This window comes from Scardinius erythrophthalmus, assembly GCF_964197995.2.
Source record: "Scardinius erythrophthalmus genome assembly, chromosome: 21".
Taxonomy (NCBI): domain Eukaryota; kingdom Metazoa; phylum Chordata; class Actinopteri; order Cypriniformes; family Leuciscidae; genus Scardinius; species Scardinius erythrophthalmus.
Window position 1 is genome coordinate 28,845,218 of NC_138241.1, and position 20,917 is coordinate 28,866,134.

The window sequence follows — 20,917 nt, forward strand, 5'->3', positions numbered from 1 at the left end:
TTTGAGACAGTGACCGTATACCTGCATTATATGACTGACAGACAAGAACAGTTTGGCCTAAAAATATCAAAATTGAAACTACTGCGGAAAAAAGACACCTACATCTTGGATGCCCTTGAGGTAAGCTAAAACATACCAAAATTTTTAAGCACGAGTGTTTTCCTGCCTATGGACCAATACTCTAGAATAGGCTCCAGCATCCACACAATTCGGTGCATATAGGACCAGCATTTTGGAGAGATGAATGGGAAGTTTGATTATCTGTTTGTCTCAACCAGAGATCATATTTTGCTGTTTTCCAAATACATAAGAAACCTCTCGCTGAACCCCATTCCATTGAATATGCTGCCCTGATTTTTCACATTGTTTATGTCAAAGTGTTATTAAGAGATTTGTGATGCCACAGGGGCAATTACATACATACGTCTAAAAGCACTGACTGACAGCGGAGAGAAAAGGCAAGATTGTGCGTGTTTGTAGAATCTTATAAAAGCTGGTCCCTCAAGTAAAACCATTACTTTGACCGTCAGAGAAATTCTCAGAGAGGGATAAAAATAACCTCCCCGGCTGTCTTTGTGCACATTAAGCAAACATTTTTTGCTCTTTCTTTGTTGTTAGAAATTGCAAAAGCAAAGCCAAGGGCATTGTCAAGAAGGAAGTACATACACTGGACCTGAATTGTAAAAGCAGGACTGAAAGAGTGACTGTAGGGCCACAAGATTCCTGAATACAGTGAGAAAAAAAAGGAAAAATATGATAAAGCAAAACACCTTTTTTCAGTGGTAAGTCACACAGGAGATGCTATAGGCATGCTTATATATAAAGCAGACACTTTATTTTTATTTTTACTTAAAATAGTTTCCCCCAAATCCAGTAAGTTTTCAGACTCCACTGTAAACCTCAATTTATTCATAATTCTTGAAGTGGTAAAGATCTCAATGAGAGTTAGGCTATGTAGTCAATGTTTTGATAATTATCTGAACGGTTGTCTTCTCAAATGTTTTGTATTTATGATCAGTGACTTCAGTCACCATTTGCACAGTAAAAACACAATCCACAAAAGGTATAGCCTAAGATTTTTTGGGATTGTTTACTTCATTCAAGCTGCACTGGTGAGAAAAGGGGAATGCCATTAGTATGCTTCAAACACACAATAGGCAAATCTGGGTTTGTGTTTCCCTACAGCTACGATGACGTTTATGCTGGACGACAGTGAATGGCATCTCTTAAAATATCGTTTGTGCAGCCAAGCGCGCGCTCAAAAAGGTGCATCCACAGCCACAGCAGAGTAGTTCCCACTGGATTACGTCTGGCATTGGACATGGCAGCAAACAGCACATTTGTGAGCTTCAACGGTGGCATTCAGCAGTTAGAAGGTGAAGATACTAAAGTAATTGTACCGGCTATTCTCAGCACAATCAGTGGGCTTGGGATCGGCGGGAATTTTTTGGTGCTTGTGATACTAATGTACGTTTTTGCCAGCCAGAGTGCATCCGAGGCGTATATCATGCTCGCCAACTTGAGCGCCACTGACTTGTTAATACTCTCTCTGTGCGCTCCTGCGCGCGCTCTCACATACTACAACCGCTCTTGGACACTCGGACCACTGGCTTGCAGAACTACTGAGTGGATCCAGCATAGTTGCCTGGCGGTCAAAGCTTTCACACTGTTTGCGACGAGTCAAGCACGCCACGAGTTTTCCACCCATCCCGAGGACCAGTCGAATTTCCGTCAAAAGAACGTTGTGATCACCTTAGTGCTCATATGGACGGTTGCACTCGTCTTTCCAGCTCCTGATATCGTTTTTTCCAGGTTAAAGGAAGAGGGAAATATCAGTCTGTGCGTCTCTGAGTTAACCTTTCACTCCCAAGATGCTATGCGAGTGTTCAGTAAGATGCTACCATTGGGTATCTATGTTCTTCCCATCATCCTCTCTGCTGTGTTCCACATCAGGACCATCTTCCTCATCAAACCGAGTACCAACGAGGAGGTTTTTCTTTCCCGCCAATATGAGAATTCCTTGATGTATTTAAGTGTCATCGCCGTGAACACGCTCATGATGCTGCCTGAATGGGCCTCTTGGGTGTGGATGCATCATAGTTCTGGCGAAAGCTGCAAACCTTCAGCCGGTTTGCTGATTTTCTCTCAGGTGTGCATTTACTTGAGCAGCATGTTCTTTCCCGCCATCCTTCTCACCATGCATGTGCCGCTCAGAGAAAGTCTTAGCAATCTGTGTTCGCTGTTGGCTTGTCGAGGTGCCAAACACAGGCTGAAAATTGAGGGCAACGGAAATGAGATGCGCACAATGGTTATGAAGGTGTTGGATGAGCGGGGATGTGTGACCATAACTGAAAGGCATTCAGATGCATTCTGTCAAACTCTCCCAGATCTCGAGCATTTTTGGAGCGAACGGCGAAACACCACAGTAATGGAGGAAAGTGACCCGTTACCATGGGAACGACTAAATCAAAGTAATGTTGAACTCTAACCCTCGTTCCCCTGTTGGAAATTCCAGTTTAAGATGATCGCTGAATCTAGCTTGTCTAAAGGCATTAGCTGGTCCAAACTGGGAAACCATCAACAAACCAGCTGCCAAATGGTCATACTATCTTATGTTGGTCTTTGGAACATGAATAATGTAATTCTTTATTAAAAGTGATGACAGAAGTCTAGTAATATTTTGTACATATGACACCTTGGAAAATAAACTGTGCAGTCATATAGTGACTAATGCATGTATTGACTTTGGAAACCTTTTCTGCTTGCCCTGGATAGTTACACAAGGCCCAAAAGTTTTATTTTTATGAAATAATGAATGTTATTGTCATTAGTCAGCTTCTGTTTTGTCCGTTGTATGTTTAATTAATATATCATATGTTCTGACTCCAAAATGTTTTAAGTATGTAAACAATAAAAAAATGCTTTACAAATTATGATAATGTGTATCGTTTATTCCCATTGTTGGTTCATTTCAAATGCAACTTAGAATGTTGGCTAACATTTCAGAACGTTCAACATGATTTGTTGAAAAATGTTTCATAGAAATATTACATATTTACATGCATGCATTGCACTCTTTTTACCCATGCTAAAAAAAAAAATCTAATCCAGCATAAACCAGCATTAATTGCATGTCCAGGCTGGTTTATGCTGGTTAGAGCTGGTATAGTGCTGGTCTAACTGGTCAAACTGTTCTCAAGCAAAAACTGAGCTGGTGTACCTGTTCCACCAGAACTCCTCCTACCAGAAACCATAGCTTCCCATGCTGGTCCCAGCATGCAAAACATACCTTATATGCTGGTGACCCGCAATGCTTGAATTTTCAGCAGAGACCATACAGGTATATATATTTAATACTGAGGGTCTATATGTCTTTATTTGTGGTATCAAAATATGTGATGTAAAAAGATGAAAGGAAAGACTGTGGCCCACAAAAGCCATGTGATCATGCTGTATTATCAGTCAAGAGCTCACAGATGCTGTTTTAGTGGAGGCTCTATTAGTGCCGAATGGATGATTACCTTTAGGGGCTTTTTGCAAGAGAAGATTACGGTTCTTTCAGCTAAAAGCCTTCTTGGTTACTACAAAATACACTCTGACATTTACTCTTCCAGGGGTGAACATACTGTGCCAGCAATGAATGCTCACCACAAATGTGATTGGAATACAATAAGCAAATGCATATGTTTACTTAGAAGCTCTTCAGTTAGATGTGACCTTAACCAAGCTGAACTTATTTTGTACAGCTAATCTATAACCTATAGCAGCTTGGCAGATTATTATTAGGGCCCGAGCACCGATGGTGAGAGGACCCTATTGTTTTTGCTCCGTTTATTAGGGCCCGAGCACCGATGGTGAGAGGACCCTATTGTTTTTGCTCCGTTTATTATTATTAGGGCCCGAGCACCGATGGTGAGAGGACCCTATTGTTTTTGCTCCGTTTATTATTATTCTTCTTCTTCTTCTTCTCCAAAGTGAATCGCTTTTTAGAGGGCCTAAACATGCTCGAAAACTCATGAAACTTTGCACACGCTTCAGAAGTGGTGAAAATTTACGTGTGATATGGTTTTCAGAATTGGGGGGGGCAAATTCGGTAAATTATTGCCCCCACATTTTGCCCCGGCTCCTGGTTTCACGTACAGGTATGAAATTTGGTACATACATGTAATGACCCAATACCTACAGAAAAGTCTCTTGGAGCATAGCCCTAAACACAACAGGAAGTGAGCTATTTTGAACTTCCTCCTGGATTTTGGGCATTTTTCGTAATTTCCTGATGTTGTACTTTAACGAACTCCTCCTACAGATTTGATCTGATCCTCTTCAAATTTGGTGAGTGTAATCTTAAGGCCTTTGTGACGTTAAATTGCGAAGATCTAGAGTTTTCGTCGAAGGGTGTGCCCTCGGCGGCCTGACAAACATCTATCTATAAATTACAGGAACGTCTGTCTGTCTGTCTGTCTGTGTGTGTGTGTGTCTGTTCCTCGCATATCTCTCGAACCGTTAGTCCGATTGATTTCAAACTCGACAGGTGTCTCGCCACGGGCACGAGTAAGTGCAGTGCCAAGTTTGACATTGTTTGGATGAGAAATGCAAAAGATATCGTTAAATATATCATTTTTAGAAGGTTGTGGTTTAAAAATAAACATTCTGACATTAGAGAGTTGTATCGGTCAAAGAAGCCCCAAGAAGGTTGTGGTTTAAAAATAAACATTCTGACATAAACACTCAGTCAGCTACACTGTTTACTTCTGAATATTATAGTTTGGTTCCCGAACGTGATAAATCCATCTATCTATAAATTACAGAAACGTCCGTCTGTCTGTCTGTGTGTTATTCGCATATCTCTCGAATGTGAGATAACCACTAAATGTGTGAAAACCACTATTTTCTGTTTCAAACTTTCACATAGAATCTTTAGGTTATAACAACATTGAAAATCAAAATCTGGATTTGAATTTTTTAAGATTTATTATAAAAACGGATTATTTTTTCCCAAAAATGCAATAAATTCATGACTTTTTTTTTTTTTTCAAAATGCTATTAATCCATTGAATCAATATAAAGTTATTTTTGATCATATTGCCATCGCAAGAAATATCTCCTGAACTTTTTTGACGGCGATCAGCTCACAAAAACTGATTTTGCACGGGCACTTTGCACTGCTCCCTGAATCGAGGTGCTTATTCATTTGTGGATGTAAACTGAATCTGTAAGTCAGCTATGCTGTTAGTGTTTACTTCTGAATATTATATTTCATTCTGGTGCGCTTAACGTTGTCGCTACTGTGTAATAATAGCCTATGCTATTCACCAACTAAACATATCCTATTCAATGCGTTCACAGTCTCTTTCACGGGCATCATTTGTAGTTGCCTATTCACAAACTGTTTGCTCAAGCATAGCGTTTTCTCGGAGTTCACTGTGTGCTTTTTACCATGCACAAATAAAAATGTCACTGAACTTTTGCTGTGTAATTGTAACAATGAGCACACACCAAACCAACAATTACTAAAAACACACACAAAAACTGATTTTGCACGGGCATTTTTTGCACTAGTTCACCCAATTTCGGCCTTTTGGTGATATATGCATGATCAGATAAGTTCAATATTAATGTTGCTTGGAGTTCTGATGTTGCTAGGCAACCACAGACAGCCTGCAGTAACTCAGGCATACAATTTTCAATCTGCCCCAAACTTCACATGTTTGATAAGACTCCTGTCCTGAACACATGCCAATGCTCATTATGATTATAGCAATAGCGCCACCTGCTGGTAGCAGGAAGTGTGGCAAATACAAAACGTGCTCGAAAAATCATGAAACTTTGCACACGCTTCAGAAGTGGTGACAATTTACGTGTGATGTGGTTTTAAAAATTGGGTGGGGCAAAATGGCTAACTTATTGCCCCTACATTTTACCCCGGCTCGACGTTTCACGTACAGGTATGAAATTTGGTACACACATGTAAGGACCCAATACCTACAAAAAAGTCTCTTGGAGCATAGCCCTAAACACAACAGGAAGTCAGTTATTTTGAACTTCCTGTCAGATTTTGGGCAGTTTTTGCCATTTCCTGATGTTGTACTTTAACAAACTCCTCCTACAGTTTTGATCTGATCCTCTTCAAATTTGGTGAGTGTAATCTTAAGGCCTTTCCTAAAGGTGCCGGGTGGCGGTGGCAGGGGTGCGAGGGCCCTTTTCATCGCTGCTTGCAGCTTTAATTAGGGCCCGAGCACCGATGGTGAGAGGACCCTATTGTTTTTGCTCCGTTTATTATTATTCTTCTTCTCCAAAGTGAATCGCTTTTTAGAGGGCCTAAACATGCTCGAAAACTCATGAAACTTTGCACACGCTTCAGAAGTGGTGAAAATTTACGTGTGATATGGTTTTCAGAATTGGGGGGGGCAAATTCGGTAAATTATTGCCCCCACATTTTGCCCCGGCTCCTGGTTTCACGTACAGGTATGAAATTTGGTACATACATGTAATGACCCAATACCTACAGAAAAGTCTCTTGGAGCATAGCCCTAAACACAACAGGAAGTGAGCTATTTTGAACTTCCTCCTGGATTTTGGGCATTTTTCGTAATTTCCTGATGTTGTACTTTAACGAACTCCTCCTACAGATTTGATCCGATACTCTTCAAATTTGGTGAGTGTAATCTTAAGGCCTTTGTGACGTTAAATTGCGAAGATCTAGAGTTTTCGTCGAAGGGTGTGCCCTCGGCGGCCTGACAAACATCTATCTATAAATTACAGGAACGTCTGTCTGTCTGTCTGTCTGTGTGTGTGTGTGTCTGTTCCTCGCATATCTCTCGAACCGTTAGTCCGATTGATTTCAAACTCGACAGGTGTCTCGCCACGGGCACGAGTAAGTGCAGTGCCAAGTTTGACATTGTTTGGATGAGAAATGCAAAAGATATCGTTAAATATATCATTTTTAGAAGGTTGTGGTTTAAAAATAAACATTCTGACATTAGAGAGTTGTATCGGTCAAAGAAGCCCCAAGAAGGCTGTGGTTTAAAAATAAACATTCTGACATAAACACTCAGTCAGCTACACTGTTTACTTCTGAATATTATAGTTTGGTTCCCGAACGTGATAAATCCATCTATCTATAAATTACAGAAACGTCCGTCTGTCTGTCTGTGTGTTATTCGCATATCTCTCGAATGTGAGATAACCACTAAATGTGTGAAAACCACTATTTTCTGTTTCAAACTTTCACATAGAATCTTTAGGTTATAACAACATTGAAAATCAAAATCTGGATTTGAATTTTTTAAGATTTATTATAAAAACGGATTATTTTTTCCCAAAAATGCAATAAATTCATGACTTTTTTTTTTTTTTTCAAAATGCTATTAATCCATTGAATCAATATAAAGTTATTTTTGATCATATTGCCATCGCAAGAAATATCTCCTGAACTTTTTTGACGGCGATCAGCTCACAAAAACTGATTTTGCACGGGCACTTTGCACTGCTCCCTGAATCGAGGTGCTTATTCATTTGTGGATGTAAACTGAATCTGTATGTCAGCTATGCTGTTAGTGTTTACTTCTGAATATTATATTTCATTCTGGTGCGCTTAACGTTGTCGCTACTGTGTAATAATAGCCTATGCTATTCACCAACTAAACATATCCTATTCAATGCGTTCACAGTCTCTTTCACGGGCATCATTTGTAGTTGCCTATTCACAAACTGTTTGCTCAAGCATAGCGTTTTCTCGAAGTTCACTGTGTGCTTTTTACCATGCACAAATAAAAATGTCACTGAACTTTTGCTGTGTAATTGTAACAATGAGCACACACCAAACCAACAATTACTAAAAACACACACAAAAACTGATTTTGCACGGGCATTTTTTGCACTAGTTCACCCAATTTCGGCCTTTTGGTGATATATGCATGATCAGATAAGTTCAATATTAATGTTGCTTGCAGTTCTGATGTTGCTAGGCAACCACAGACAGCCTGCAGTAACTCAGGCATACAATTTTCAATCTGCCACAAACTTCACATGTTTGATAAGACTCCTGTCCTGAACACATGCCAATGCTCATTATGATTATAGCAATAGCACCACCTGCTGGTAGCAGGAAGTGTGGCAAATACAAAACGTGCTCGAAAAATCATGAAACTTTGCACACGCTTCAGAAGTGGTGACAATTTACGTGTGATGTGGTTTTAAAAATTGGGTGGGGCAAAATGGCTTACTTATTGCCCCTACATTTTGCCCCGGCTCGACGTTTCACGTACAGGTATGAAATTTGGTACACACATGTAAAGACCCAATACCTACAAAAAAGTCTCTTGGAGCATAGCCCTAAACACAACAGGAAGTCAGTTATTTTGAACTTCCTGTCAGATTTTGGGCAGTTTTTGCCATTTCCTGATGTTGTACTTTAACAAACTCCTACAGTTTTGATCTGATCCTCTTCAAATTTGGTGAGTGTAATCTTAAGGCCTTTCCTAAAGGTGCCGGGTGGCGGTGGCAGGGGTGCGAGGGCCCTTTTCATCGCTGCTTGCAGCTTTAATTATTCTTCTTCTTCTTCTTCTCCAAAGTGAATCGCTTTTTAGAGGGCCTAAACATGCTCGAAAACTCATGAAACTTTGCACACGCTTCAGAAGTGGTGAAAATTTACGTGTGATATGGTTTTCAGAATTGGGGGGGGCAAATTCGGTAAATTATTGCCCCCACATTTTGCCCCGGCTCCTGGTTTCACGTACAGGTATGAAATTTGGTACATACATGTAATGACCCAATACCTACAGAAAAGTCTCTTGGAGCATAGCCCTAAACACAACAGGAAGTGAGCTATTTTGAACTTCCTCCTAGATTTTGGGCATTTTTCGTAATTTCCTGATGTTGTACTTTAACGAACTCCTCCTACAGATTTGATCTGATCCTCTTCAAATTTGGTGAGTGTAATCTTAAGGCCTTTGTGACGTTAAATTGCGAAGATCTAGAGTTTTCGTCGAAGGGTGTGCCCTCGGCGGCCTGACAAACATCTATCTATAAATTACAGGAACGTCTGTCTGTCTGTCTGTCTGTGTGTGTCTGTTCCTCGCATATCTCTCGAACCGTTAGTCCGATTAATTTCAAACTCGACAGGTGTCTTGCCACGGGCACGAGTAAGTGCAGTGCCAAGTTTGACATTGTTTGGATGAGAAATGCAAAAGATATCGTTAAATATATCATTTTTAGAAGGTTGTGGTTTAAAAATAAACATTCTGACATTAGAGAGTTGTATCGGTCAAAGAAGCCCCAAGAAGGTTGTGGTTTAAAAATAAACATTCTGACATAAACACTCAGTCAGCTACACTGTTTACTTCTGAATATTATAGTTTGGTTCCCGAACGTGATAAATCCATCTATCTATAAATTACAGAAACGTCCGTCTGTCTGTCTGTGTGTTATTCGCATATCTCTCAAATGTGAGATAACCACTAAATGTGTGAAAACCACTATTTTCTGTTTCAAACTTTCACATAGCATCTTTAGGTTATAACAACATTGAAAATCAAAATCTGGATTTGAATTTTTTTAAGATTTATTATAAAAACGGATTATTTTTTCCCAAAAATGCAATAAATTCATGACTTTTTTTTTTTCAAAATGCTATTAATCCATTGAATCAATATAAAGTTATTTTTGATCATATTGCCATCGCAAGAAATATCTCCTGAACTTTTTTGACGGCGATCAGCTCACAAAAACTGATTTTGCACGGGCACTTTGCACTGCTCCCTGAATCGAGGTGCTTATTCATTTGTGGATGTAAACTGAATCTGTAAGTCAGCTATGCTGTTAGTGTTTACTTCTGAATATTATATTTCATTCTGGTGCGCTTAACGTTGTCGCTACTGTGTAATAGTAGCCTATGCTATTCACCAACTAAACATATCCTATTCAATGCGTTCACAGTCTCTTTCACGGGCATCATTTGTAGTTGCCTATTCACAAACTGTTTGCTCAAGCATAGCGTTTTCTCGGAGTTCACTGTGTGCTTTTTACCATGCACAAATAAAAATATCACTGAACTTTTGCTGTGTAATTGTAACAATGAGCACACACCAAACCAACAATTACTAAAAACACACACAAAAACTGATTTTGCACGGGCATTTTTTGCACTAGTTCACCCAATTTCGGCCTTTTGGTGATATATGCATGATCAGATAAGTTCAATATTAATGTTGCTTGGAGTTCTGATGTTGCTAGGCAACCACAGACAGCCTGCAGTAACTCAGGCATACAATTTTCAATCTGCCCCAAACTTCACATGTTTGATAAGACTCCTGTCCTGAACACATGCCAATGCTCATTATGATTATAGCAATAGCGCCACCTGCTGGTAGCAGGAAGTGTGGCAAATACAAAACGTGCTCGAAAAATCATGAAACTTTGCACACGCTTCAGAAGTGGTGACAATTTACGTGTGATGTGGTTTTAAAAATTGGATGGGGCAAAATGGCTTACTTATTGCCCCTACATTTTACCCCGGCTCGACGTTTCACGTACAGGTATGAAATTTGGTACACACATGTAAGGACCCAATACCTACAAAAAAGTCTCTTGGAGCATAGCCCTAAACACAACAGGAAGTCAGTTATTTTGAACTTCCTGTCAGATTTTGGGCAGTTTTTGCCATTTCCTGATGTTGTACTTTAACAAACTCCTCCTACAGTTTTGATCTGATCCTCTTCAAATTTGGTGAGTGTAATCTTAAGGCCTTTCCTAAAGGTGCCGGGTGGCGGTGGCAGGGGTGCGAGGGCCCTTTTCATCGCTGCTTGCAGCTTTAATTATTATTTTATTTTTATTTTTTTGGTGAACATGCCAATACTTTTGAAAATCTTAGTACGTATATTCATGCCAAAAGTATTTACTGCAGTTTAATTTAGCCTACAAATATTTATTCACTCAATGTATTTACTTTAGTTTAGAGAGTATGAAAAGGAACTGTTTGCATTGTTTGTTTTAACTAAAAATGGGAGTAGAACAGCTCCACTCTGTAAATGGCCATGCCCAATCTTGTGTTAACCCTATGGTGTTCTTCAGTCATTTTTGAACAAAAAAAGTTTTGTTTCTTTAAAAATTGTAACTTCATCGGAATGGTATGAAATTAAATGGCTTGTGGCACTTACACTTACATGTAGCTCCTCCTCCTCCTAGAGCTCCAGCGGCGAATGTAATTTGGGTCTAATGGGTGGAGCTAGAATATCCAACCACAACCTAACCCTACCCACAACTCTATCCCTCCACCCATAGAGCTCCAGAGAGCACGAGCTGGACTAATCCCTCCCCATTGGAGCTCCAGAGAGCAGGAGCTGAACTAATCCCGCCCCATTGGAGCTCCAGAGAGGAGGAGCTGGTCGTCATTTGACTCTGCAGAGAGCACCACTTGACTTTTTCTGTCAACTTTGCAAGCATAAACGCGCATGTCTGAAAACTCGCGTCTGCGCAGTGAGTGCACACACACAACCCGTACACAGTCTATTCATATCTACACATTTAATAGATATTTTTGATGGTATCTATCACCCGGGCCACAAAAACTTTGGCTTGAGGGACTTAGACCCATAACTGGAAGTAGCACGTTCAGCATATCTCTCTGTCGTTACCTCGGAGAGTTTATCAGTTTTTCATTGGCGTCTTTATCAGCTTTTACAGCTACCATACCTAGAGCTGTATAATTAAAATATGTAATCATGTATTTCAAAGTCTATCTGACCAGGCATAATTTTAGTTTACTTTCGTGTTTCGACCTCACAGTTTGTCCCCTCCATACCTGCCACCATAAGATAGCCCACAAGTAATAGGCTAATATTACGTTTTTAAAAGTCGTTCAATTCCAATAAGATTCCAAAATAATTTTATCGACACGGAAATACGAGAATTTAGTGGCGTAATGTAACAAGTTGAAACACAGTTCGGATATCCAATGAAAAAGACAAACAGCGTGTGATGACAGGGGAGGGTTGTGCCAAATGCTGAAAGGAAGACAAGCATATCGAAAGTGTCTCAGCCTGCGAAAGAATTGATAGACTGACCTTCCTCTAAAGGGTAAGCTCAAATACACTTTACATTTCAGGAATTTTAGTTGTTATGTGCGTTAATTATACTGTAGGCCGCCTACTTGTGTTTCATGTGTAAATGCATAAAGCTCGCGCACCAGTTATGCTAAGGGTTCTCCTTACAAACAGCCGGATTGTAGCCTAATACCCGTCGCATACTCAACATACTCAAAATGTTATACTTTTATGCTTGGGATTCAAAGGTTTGTTCCTTGTTGTTCTAAGTCAGGCACAATGTAGCATAGGCTAGCTACTTTAAAGTGTGGTATACTGCATATCAAGACAAGTAGGTGCTTCCTGGTCACCTCAAAATACTTGACAAGGTTTCTTCAAGATTTTACAGGGAAACGGTTCGGTCGTTTAGAGGACATTCCACATAAGTAGGTTTGCCAGTTTCCTTGAACAGAAGCCAATTAAGCAGTCTGTCATTGTGACCTCAACCTCGTGCTTTAAAGCCTATAATAATTTATTAAAAACTGTGAATAGTCTTGAATCTGGCTGGCTGCACCTGAATACTTGTCTAGTTTAGTGTGTCTTTATTAGAAGAGTGAATGGACCCTCATGTGCCTGTTATCATACAAGATGACAGATAATACACATGGCTCTGTTCCAGTTAAACTATTTCATGTTTGACCTTTGAGGGACATGAACTGTGGATTGACCTGCCAGTGCCTTAGTTTAGAAGAGCAGCACTGTCATTGAATCTGACAACAGATTATAATTGCTGAGCTGTTTAAGTGCAAACAGACCAAAGTCTGATGACCTGTTCCCACTTCACCGTTATTCTGTCGATTGAACCTGTAGTCTACTTGAATCCTCCTTTTGGCTATAAGGAGAATTGAAAACTAGATGCGAAAAGCGTGAACAAATCGCACTGCATATTGCCATGTGTCACAGATGGAGGTGATGCTTGTGTGACTTTGTCTGCTTTGGCAATCTTGTCTAAGGTAGGACTTTGGACTGTATTTGTGGGCTCTTTGGTTGGACTGGCTTCAGGTATGAATGTCAAAAGTTTGGTTACACATGACTGAATACTTTTTTGAAAAGTATTCACATTCCATCTCTGTTTTCAGTTGTTGACTTTCATTCTGTTATACTTTTTATATTGTATACTGTTATAAATTAGTATTATACATTACATACTATTATACTGTATATTTTTTCTATTATTCTATTGATATACTACTTATATACTAATAATCTAACGTGGAAAATAGTACTAATAATGAACGAGTACAGTAGGTGTGTCCTGGTAGTTTATAAAATGTTATATGGAGTGTATTGAATGGGAACATTTTTTATTTATTGCGAGTAAATAGGCAGACTGAACAGGTCAATGGTATATGTATCTGTTGAAGAGCAGGTCTTCGAGATGTCATTTTACTCCATTGGCTTTTGGCATGCCAGTTTTGTACATGATTTCTTTCCTACTAGGAACAGCATATATATGCGTAACTCGACATTTTGAGGGAAAGAGGAGCAATGGTTGCAGAACAGCAGTAGTTTATGCTTTGATGTTTAGAGATCATTAATTTTTCCACTAGCTGGGTAATGTCCAGGTCACATCAGTTTTGTGCTCTCTACCAAACAGAAATACTAAATTATTCATACATTTCAAGGTCACTTTGCTGTGTAGTTCTAGATAATATGCCTACTAATGACCATTTTAAGTGCAAATTATTTAAATGTTTAAATGGTAAAATGTTTAACACAAATGAAAATGATTTACAGATATACTGTACATGTGCTCAGAAGCTTAGCACACATATTGATTAACTAGTATATTATATGAGGTAGAGATCTGGGGCCTCATTTATAAACATTGCGTACGCACAAAAGAAGGCGTACGCCGCTCTCTACGCAATAATTGGTAGGCCTATTTATAAAAAGCAAACTTGACGGGAAAATGTGCGGTCCTTCACGCAAACTCTGACCCAGGCGTACGCACAAAAACGGGTGAAATGAGAAATGGCGACACCGTCGGCAGATGGAAAAAACACGTGAAAGTATGTGAAATTGTAGACCGTTGTGTAAAAAAAATGGCAATACTGCCTCTCATAAATAACATGAAGACTTCACAAAGCAAGTCTTACAATTAACAGCCTACACGAACACCCGCTTGATCGATCCGCAGTGTAAAACAAACAAAATCAAATGAAGATTACAACAGAAATGCAAATTAACACATATTTGCAAAAAGAAAAGTGAAATATGTTCTGCAATAATATTGGCATGTTATGCAATTCATCCTCATAACACATCTGTAGCTTGTCAGATGCAATCAAATGGATGGTAATAAAATGCCATGATGCCATCACAATGCGTAATGACCCACAATGGCTGATCTTGCACTCTTAGAAGATGTTTCTTGGTTTTCCTCTCTGTGTTTGCCATGATTTCACAATCGATGAATATTAACTTGTGGGCGTTTCACGGACTATTACCCATTAGACAAAAGCTGCGCTACATTTAGAATTGATTGTGATTTATTAAGGGAAAACTGCGTAGGATGTGCGTTTTATAAATCCAAATATTTCTGTGCGTACGCACGTCCTATGTTTCATCCGTACGCCACTTCTGACGCAAATCCTACGCAAAGTTTTATAAATGAGGCCCCAGATCTGTCTGTCCCAAAATAACATAAAATATATATGTCCTCTTTACATGATGGCACAATTTAGAAATACTTAATACATCCACATCAAGAACATCAAATACTTCATATTAGTCACATTACATTACAAAAGGGGGGGGCTGGAAGAAAAAGTTTGGGAACCACTGCAGTAGAGAAACATATTTTCATGCCCCAAACATGCACCCATATATAGACACTCTCAGACATGACCTTACTTGAAAAATCCTATAGGATTTATTTGAAACATTGTAATTTATACAGTACTACAACTTCTCAACTTCAATGGGCTTCTCTTTGTGTGATGTGAAGTCTCTAGGGCTATGTTCACGCTGTCCAATTATTTGTGTATCCGATTGGAATTTGATCTAAAATTAGACTGTCTACATTGTGTGTCACAACTGTTAAGATCCAATTTGTATGTCCCATGCTTCTTTAATTTCTATGGCAATAACGTTGCGTTGGTAGTTATACGCCAAAAACAACAACTGCAACATGGAGGGATTTGCAATGCAGATGTTGTTTATGTGTAGCCATTGGGCTGGACATTCATTTTGCTGTATTTCAATTGGATATACACAAAAAAATCGGATTTGGACTCACAGTGTGAACGTAGCCTTTGTGGCGTCTTAACATGTTTGGCTTCATATAGCCTACTGTCAGTAGCTAATATTTTGAGGTACACAACACACTGTGGTCTCTCTTCATTATTCACCGTTGTACTGGAGAATCATTTAATAATAAACTGCAGAGCAGCAGAGCCATATGTCACAGCAGTCTGAGGACAGCAGTCTCAGACCGGTTTTGGGGTGAAGCTTATAGCGTCATTAAGGGTAGGTTAAGTGGTTGGGTGGGGCATGGTGTTACCCTGGAATCCCAATATAGTGAATAATGTTGTACTCCTGTGAGTTTGGGCAAATATGGGGGCATTCAGGGACATCCCCTGTCCTGATGAGTAAATGTTGCAAAAATGATCTGCTTTTCATTCATCACATCTGCTCTACATTTCACAAACATTTATTTCTGGTTTAAGATTGCAGTGATGTCAGATGAATTCATTTTTCTGTTCTGTTCGAAAGCCAAATGGAAACTTAAGGATTTCCCTAAAATTCTCAATATACACCAGTTTCACTTTCACTTTTAGTTGAAAGCTTTCCTCATCCAGAAGTGCCATTCATGATGGATTATGAGATTATCATATTTCTAGCATTGTCAGTAGATTGTACTCTGCCTATCTGATGATAATTTAAGCCAATTCACAGTTAACCTTCACATGAAACTTTTTTTCAAAGTTTCACAACAAAGATTTGAATTAATAAAAAAAATCTAATTCTTTTCCCAGGGATAATTTGGAGTCCAGATTCAAGGAAACAAAGAAGAGGCTGTTGAATTTTACTGTTTAAAGCAGGTACTAATATTCAAGTATGTGTTTTTATTTAGTGTAATTGATGACAATAAATCACTAAATAAAACTCTTTTTCTATCACTCTCTTTCGAAGTGCAAAAATGTCATTGACACGTGAACAATTTTATAACAAAGCGATCAGGCCAAATTTGGCTCGCTTTTCATCAACGGTCAAAGTGAGAGATATCATAGTTCACCTGCCATGCCTCACACTCACTGATAAGGTAAGCCAGATCACATTAACCACAAATAACATCACCACTATAACCAGATATGCAAGAGTGAAAAGCTCAGTTAGCTAAATTGTTTTTGTTTACTAATTATAATTTTACATTTTGCAGGAAGAGATCGAAGCTAAGAGAGAAATTTCTGGAAACTTCACTGCTATGCAGACACTTCTGGACAATCTACGCAGACGAGAGAACTGGCCTAATGAGTTCATCACTGCACTGCAGAACTGTGAACATTGGGAACTGGCCAATGAGATGAAAACTGCTTATGACAGTGTCAGAGGAATCACAAGTAAGAGCTATCTTGCTTGTGTTCAAAGCAAATTTTGAAAGGATGGACATTTTTTATGAATGCCTTTTTTGTTTATGTTTTGTCTATAGATAATCCAGCTTCTGCTGCTCCTGTGCCCAGACCTGCACCTACTCCAGCTCCTTCTTATTCTCCAGCTGGTCTCACACCAACCGTAATCACAGCAACAATTCATACTGTCCCAGCGACCACTTCTTTGCTGATTCCACCCGCAGGAGACGTCCCAGCACATTCAGCTGCCCTTTCCAACATGGCAGCACCAGAACCATCTCCTGCTCCTCCTGCTCCTGCTCCTCCTGCTCCTGTTCTCGAAGTTCCAGAGACACAGCAAGTGCAAAAACTTCCTGCTCTGGTTCCAGCTCCTTCTCTTGAACCAGTATCCCAAGCTGAAAATGCACCTCTGGTTGTTGCTCCTTCCCAAACACCTCCCCCTGCTGAAGTCCCAGTCTCCAAAGTCCCAACCCACACAGGGCCAGCTGAGAACAAAACGCCTGTTTTAGATACTCCAGATGGCTTGGCTTTAACAGAACAAACCACCAACTCCTTATCAACTGGTGAAACTCTCTTCTCCACCTCAAGTGCTCAAGCATCCTCCTCAAACACCTCTCAAATTCAAATTACACAGCCTTGCACCACCTACCAGAGTTCTCAGATGTCAGAGAAGATCCAGGTGCCAATCGCAGTCAAGGACACCAGCACCTCTGTGAATGTCCCGGTCCAAGAAACGAATTCCCCATTGAGAGAGGAAAGGGCAATGCAGGGGCCTGAAGAGATCTCTGACCCAACTGCAAACGAGGTAATGCTCAAACCAAAGCAATCCACTGTTGTTCTTAGCCAAAGCTATTATATAGCAAGTTTGTTTTCAATTAAATTCACAATTATTTGTATAGCACTTTTCACAAAACATATTGTTTCAAAGCAGCTTTAACAAAAATCTACATTACGGTACAATTTAGAACAGGGGTGGGGAACGTTGGTCCTGGAGGGCCACTGTCCTGCAGAGTTTAGTTCCAACCCTAATCAAACACACCTGAACAAGCTAATAAATGTCTTCAGGATCACTAAGGCTACAGTCAGGTGAGTTTTTTTTTTTTTTCAGGGTTGGAGCTAAACTCTGCAGGACACTGGCCCTCCTGGACCAACGTTCCCCACCCCTGATTTAGAGTAATCTGCTATCAGATGTAAATGTGTGCCCAAATAATGCCCATATGTCAGAATGTACAGTTCTAAGATTAAACAAATCATGTAGTTAGCTAACATCATGTATTCATTTAGGCAGAAACAATGAGCTCATTAAAGCAATTATTACAAGTTGTGATCGTAATGATATAAAAAAACTTTCTCAGTAGGCCTTTCTCAGTTTTTCAGTGGTTAATCTGTTGTATTCTGTGCCTTAATCTTCTGTTTTCTCTGCAGCATGTTCAGAGGAACAACACTGCTGGATCACCAGTTTTTAATGGCCAAACAAATTCGACTAGAACAGGTCAGGCAACATCATCTGCACCTACTGAGGTGCACCCTCCCTCTTCCATCGACCAGGAATATTTCAGCAAACCTGGCATCCTTCAGCATCCAGAACCCCAGCAGAACAGAGTAGAGATTTTTTCTGTCTTGCCAGAACAGCCTTGCTCAGTGGTTTCAGGTGATTTGGAGATCAGCAGATCAACAGAGTGTTCCACAGAACCTCGACGGTCTCTTAGTCTTGCAGAGCAGAACTCCACTCCCATTGCTTCCCTTGATTCTGCCTCTCAGTCCTTAAATTACATTGCTGCTCCCTCGACACCTAACCAGCCTGAGGAAGACCACTACGAATCTGTATGTGAGAGTCAGACACTGGTCAATGTAATCCGGTTTTCTGAGGAGCCACCTGCTGAAAATTTTAATGGTCAGCTACCAAGCATGCTGCAACGTAGCAGAGACCAGCATACCCTGAACCATAGCGGCACAGAAAATGTAGTTCCTCTCAGTGATCCATCTGGGCATGATTCAGAGCCATCAGACCGTAAGAAGTCAGCCACCATCAACTACCGAGAGCAAGAATCTAATGCTAGGCCAGCAACTATTCTACAGCCAGAGCTGAGAGAAGAGGGCTATGCAGAGTTATTCAGGATAAACAACTTCCAACTCATTGCTGCTGCTGGGATTGCTCTATCTGCTGTTTTCTTGGCCTGGAAGCTCAAGCATTAACTGAAAAGGTCTTAAAATGATAGTTCACCCCAAAATGAAATTTTTGTCATTATAGACTCACCCTCATGTTTCATGAAATCAATATAATTATATATTTTTTTTTTTTTTTGAAACACAAAAGGGACTTATTAAGAAGAATGTCCAGGCTGCTCTTTTCCAAAGAACAACAGTGGATGGTAACCGCTGCTGTCAAGTTTAGAAAAGGACAAAATGTACCATAAAAATATACCATACCACTATAAACCAAGTATTTTAAAGCCGGAGCAGATTGAAATTCTAGTTACTCACTGAAAATCTTGCCTTCAATCCTACATAACTTCTGTCACCAAACTCTTTTGTGGTTTCATCCTTATGTATTTATTTTCATGTGCATATATTTGGGGCTATATATAATACTTGTCTGCCATGTGCCTAATGCATGCCTTGTATGCCAGGGCCGTTAATGAATTTCACTGCCGTTGCACCTGTAAAATCAGATTCACTAATGTACCTTTTAAATCAATTGGAAAAACTAGCTTGACAGGTGGTATTACATTGTACAACAATTGGTTGTATTGTCAATTGTAAAACATTGCAAGAATATATCCTGTGTGACTGACCATGAATATAAGGAGCTGTTGCATAACCCCTGTTGGACATTAATAGAAAGCTCATTTGGAGCACTTGCTCAAGCATTATGTAATAGACTGTACAATTGTTCCAACCCTCTCCGTTAGCCCCCTCACAGAAGATTCTGGAGCCGTGTTTGTTCTCAAACTTATCTTGTTTCTCATGAATCCTCATTCACAGACACCTTAGTGAACTCTCTATTTCATCACTGTCCTGTATTTTGAAGGCAGTTTGACCTCTGTGAGACTGTCCAACAGACACTTTCTGTTTTACTGGAACATCAAAGCATACACACATGCACACAGGAAGCATTTCACCATTGACAAAAATCTCATTTTTTTGGTGGGAGGGGGGGACTGAGTCCAGGGAGTGAATTTCAAGTGTGGGAAATCCATGAATTGGCCTCCAAAAGCTATTCAAATTTCATACATAAATGAAATAGGATTTTTCGGCATCTATGTATTAAAACTATACAATATGTCCCCAACTAGTGTCCCCTCAGTAAATCTTGGCCATGTCCACCACTGGCTGTAAGAGGTAGACCTACCTATAGCGGAGTAACTGTTAAGATGGATAAAACTAAATTCAAACAAAACCAAGTGCCTAATGTGTGGAGGGTAAAAATAGGTTAGGTTTATATCGCAGCCTTGATATATATAAGGTTTGTGTCTGTATACATGTTTATGTCCATTTTGAAGTATAGTTGAATAAGATAATTTTTGTCAAATGCATTTCTTACATTGTATATGTTTTTTGTTTGTTTTTTTAAATTCAGTTCACATGTTTTCTTGCATTAAAACTCATGTTCTATGGGGTTGCTAGTGGCATTTGCTACCGTCAGAGCTGGAGAATGTGATAAGATTCATGCTCATAGCATCAAATTATCTGTGTAAGAGTAAACTGAATTATTGTATGTAAACATTGTGAATGACTCTGAATGAACAGAGTACACTTAAATGCCCGGTTTCACAGACAAGGCTTAAGCCTGGTCCCAGACTAAAATGCAAGCTGTCTTCATTGAAAGCAGCTTGCACTGACATATCTTAGAATATATAAGTGTCATTGTTTTGTCTCAAAATGCACACAGTAATATGTTTTTCTAAGGTACGTTTATAAAAGCTACTTAAATGTTCTAATTTAACGAAGACCTAATCCTGGCTTAATCTAAACCCTTTCTGTGAAACCAGGCCTAAATGTAATATTTTAATCAGCAATTGCACTTGTATCTACACTTTTTGGTATGAAGTTTAGACATGTATGATTGAACATGATTTTAAATGCACTATGTGGTATTGTTACTACTGATCTTTTTAAGTATTGGTATTATCTCTGGGCCTTTATTTTAGGGGAATATTTATACTTACTAGGCTAAAGTTTTTTGTGTACTGGTCATTCTTGATGATGCGCAGTCTTAATGATTTCCTGAAATGCTTCTGAAATAAACTGTCCTACCTTGTG

At 39.5% G+C, this 20,917-nt stretch overlaps 2 protein-coding genes across 3 annotated transcripts; both read left to right on the forward strand.

Moving 5' to 3' along the window:
- Window positions 1–1,321: 1,321 nt before the first annotated feature.
- Window positions 1,322–2,488, forward strand: LOC308682130 (G-protein coupled receptor 151 protein; the record flags this gene model as incomplete). The annotated part of the gene is made up of 1 exon (XM_081351620.1): window positions 1,322–2,488. The coding sequence occupies one exon, from the start codon at window positions 1,322–1,324 to the stop codon at window positions 2,486–2,488; it is 1,167 nt and encodes a 388-aa protein (XP_081207746.1).
- Window positions 2,489–11,978: 9,490 nt separating this feature from the next.
- mavs (mitochondrial antiviral signaling protein) lies at window positions 11,979–20,917 on the forward strand. 2 transcript variants are annotated; one of them, XM_081351237.1, is made up of 7 exons: window positions 11,979–12,075; window positions 16,061–16,126; window positions 16,218–16,347; window positions 16,465–16,645; window positions 16,735–17,459; window positions 18,080–18,858; window positions 18,972–20,917. In XM_081351237.1, the coding sequence occupies exons 3-6, from the start codon at window positions 16,225–16,227 to the stop codon at window positions 18,848–18,850; spliced, it is 1,800 nt and encodes a 599-aa protein (XP_081207363.1). In that variant the 5' UTR covers window positions 11,979–12,075; window positions 16,061–16,126; window positions 16,218–16,224; the 3' UTR covers window positions 18,851–18,858; window positions 18,972–20,917. The 2 variants fall into 2 exon arrangements, with proteins under 2 accessions (XP_081207363.1, XP_081207362.1); XM_081351236.1 differs by having other exon boundaries at window positions 18,080–20,917.

Excerpts from the sequence above, each read along its gene's own strand:
- mavs (XM_081351236.1), top strand. The coding sequence starts at position 16,225 with ATGTCATTGACACGTGAACAATTTTATAACAAAGCGATCAGGCCAAAT. Across the intron at positions 16,348-16,464 it reads GCCTCACACTCACTGATAAG|GAAGAGATCGAAGCTAAGAG; the intron begins GTAAGCCAGATC and ends TACATTTTGCAG. Across the intron at positions 17,460-18,079 it reads CTGACCCAACTGCAAACGAG|CATGTTCAGAGGAACAACAC; the intron begins GTAATGCTCAAA and ends TTTTCTCTGCAG.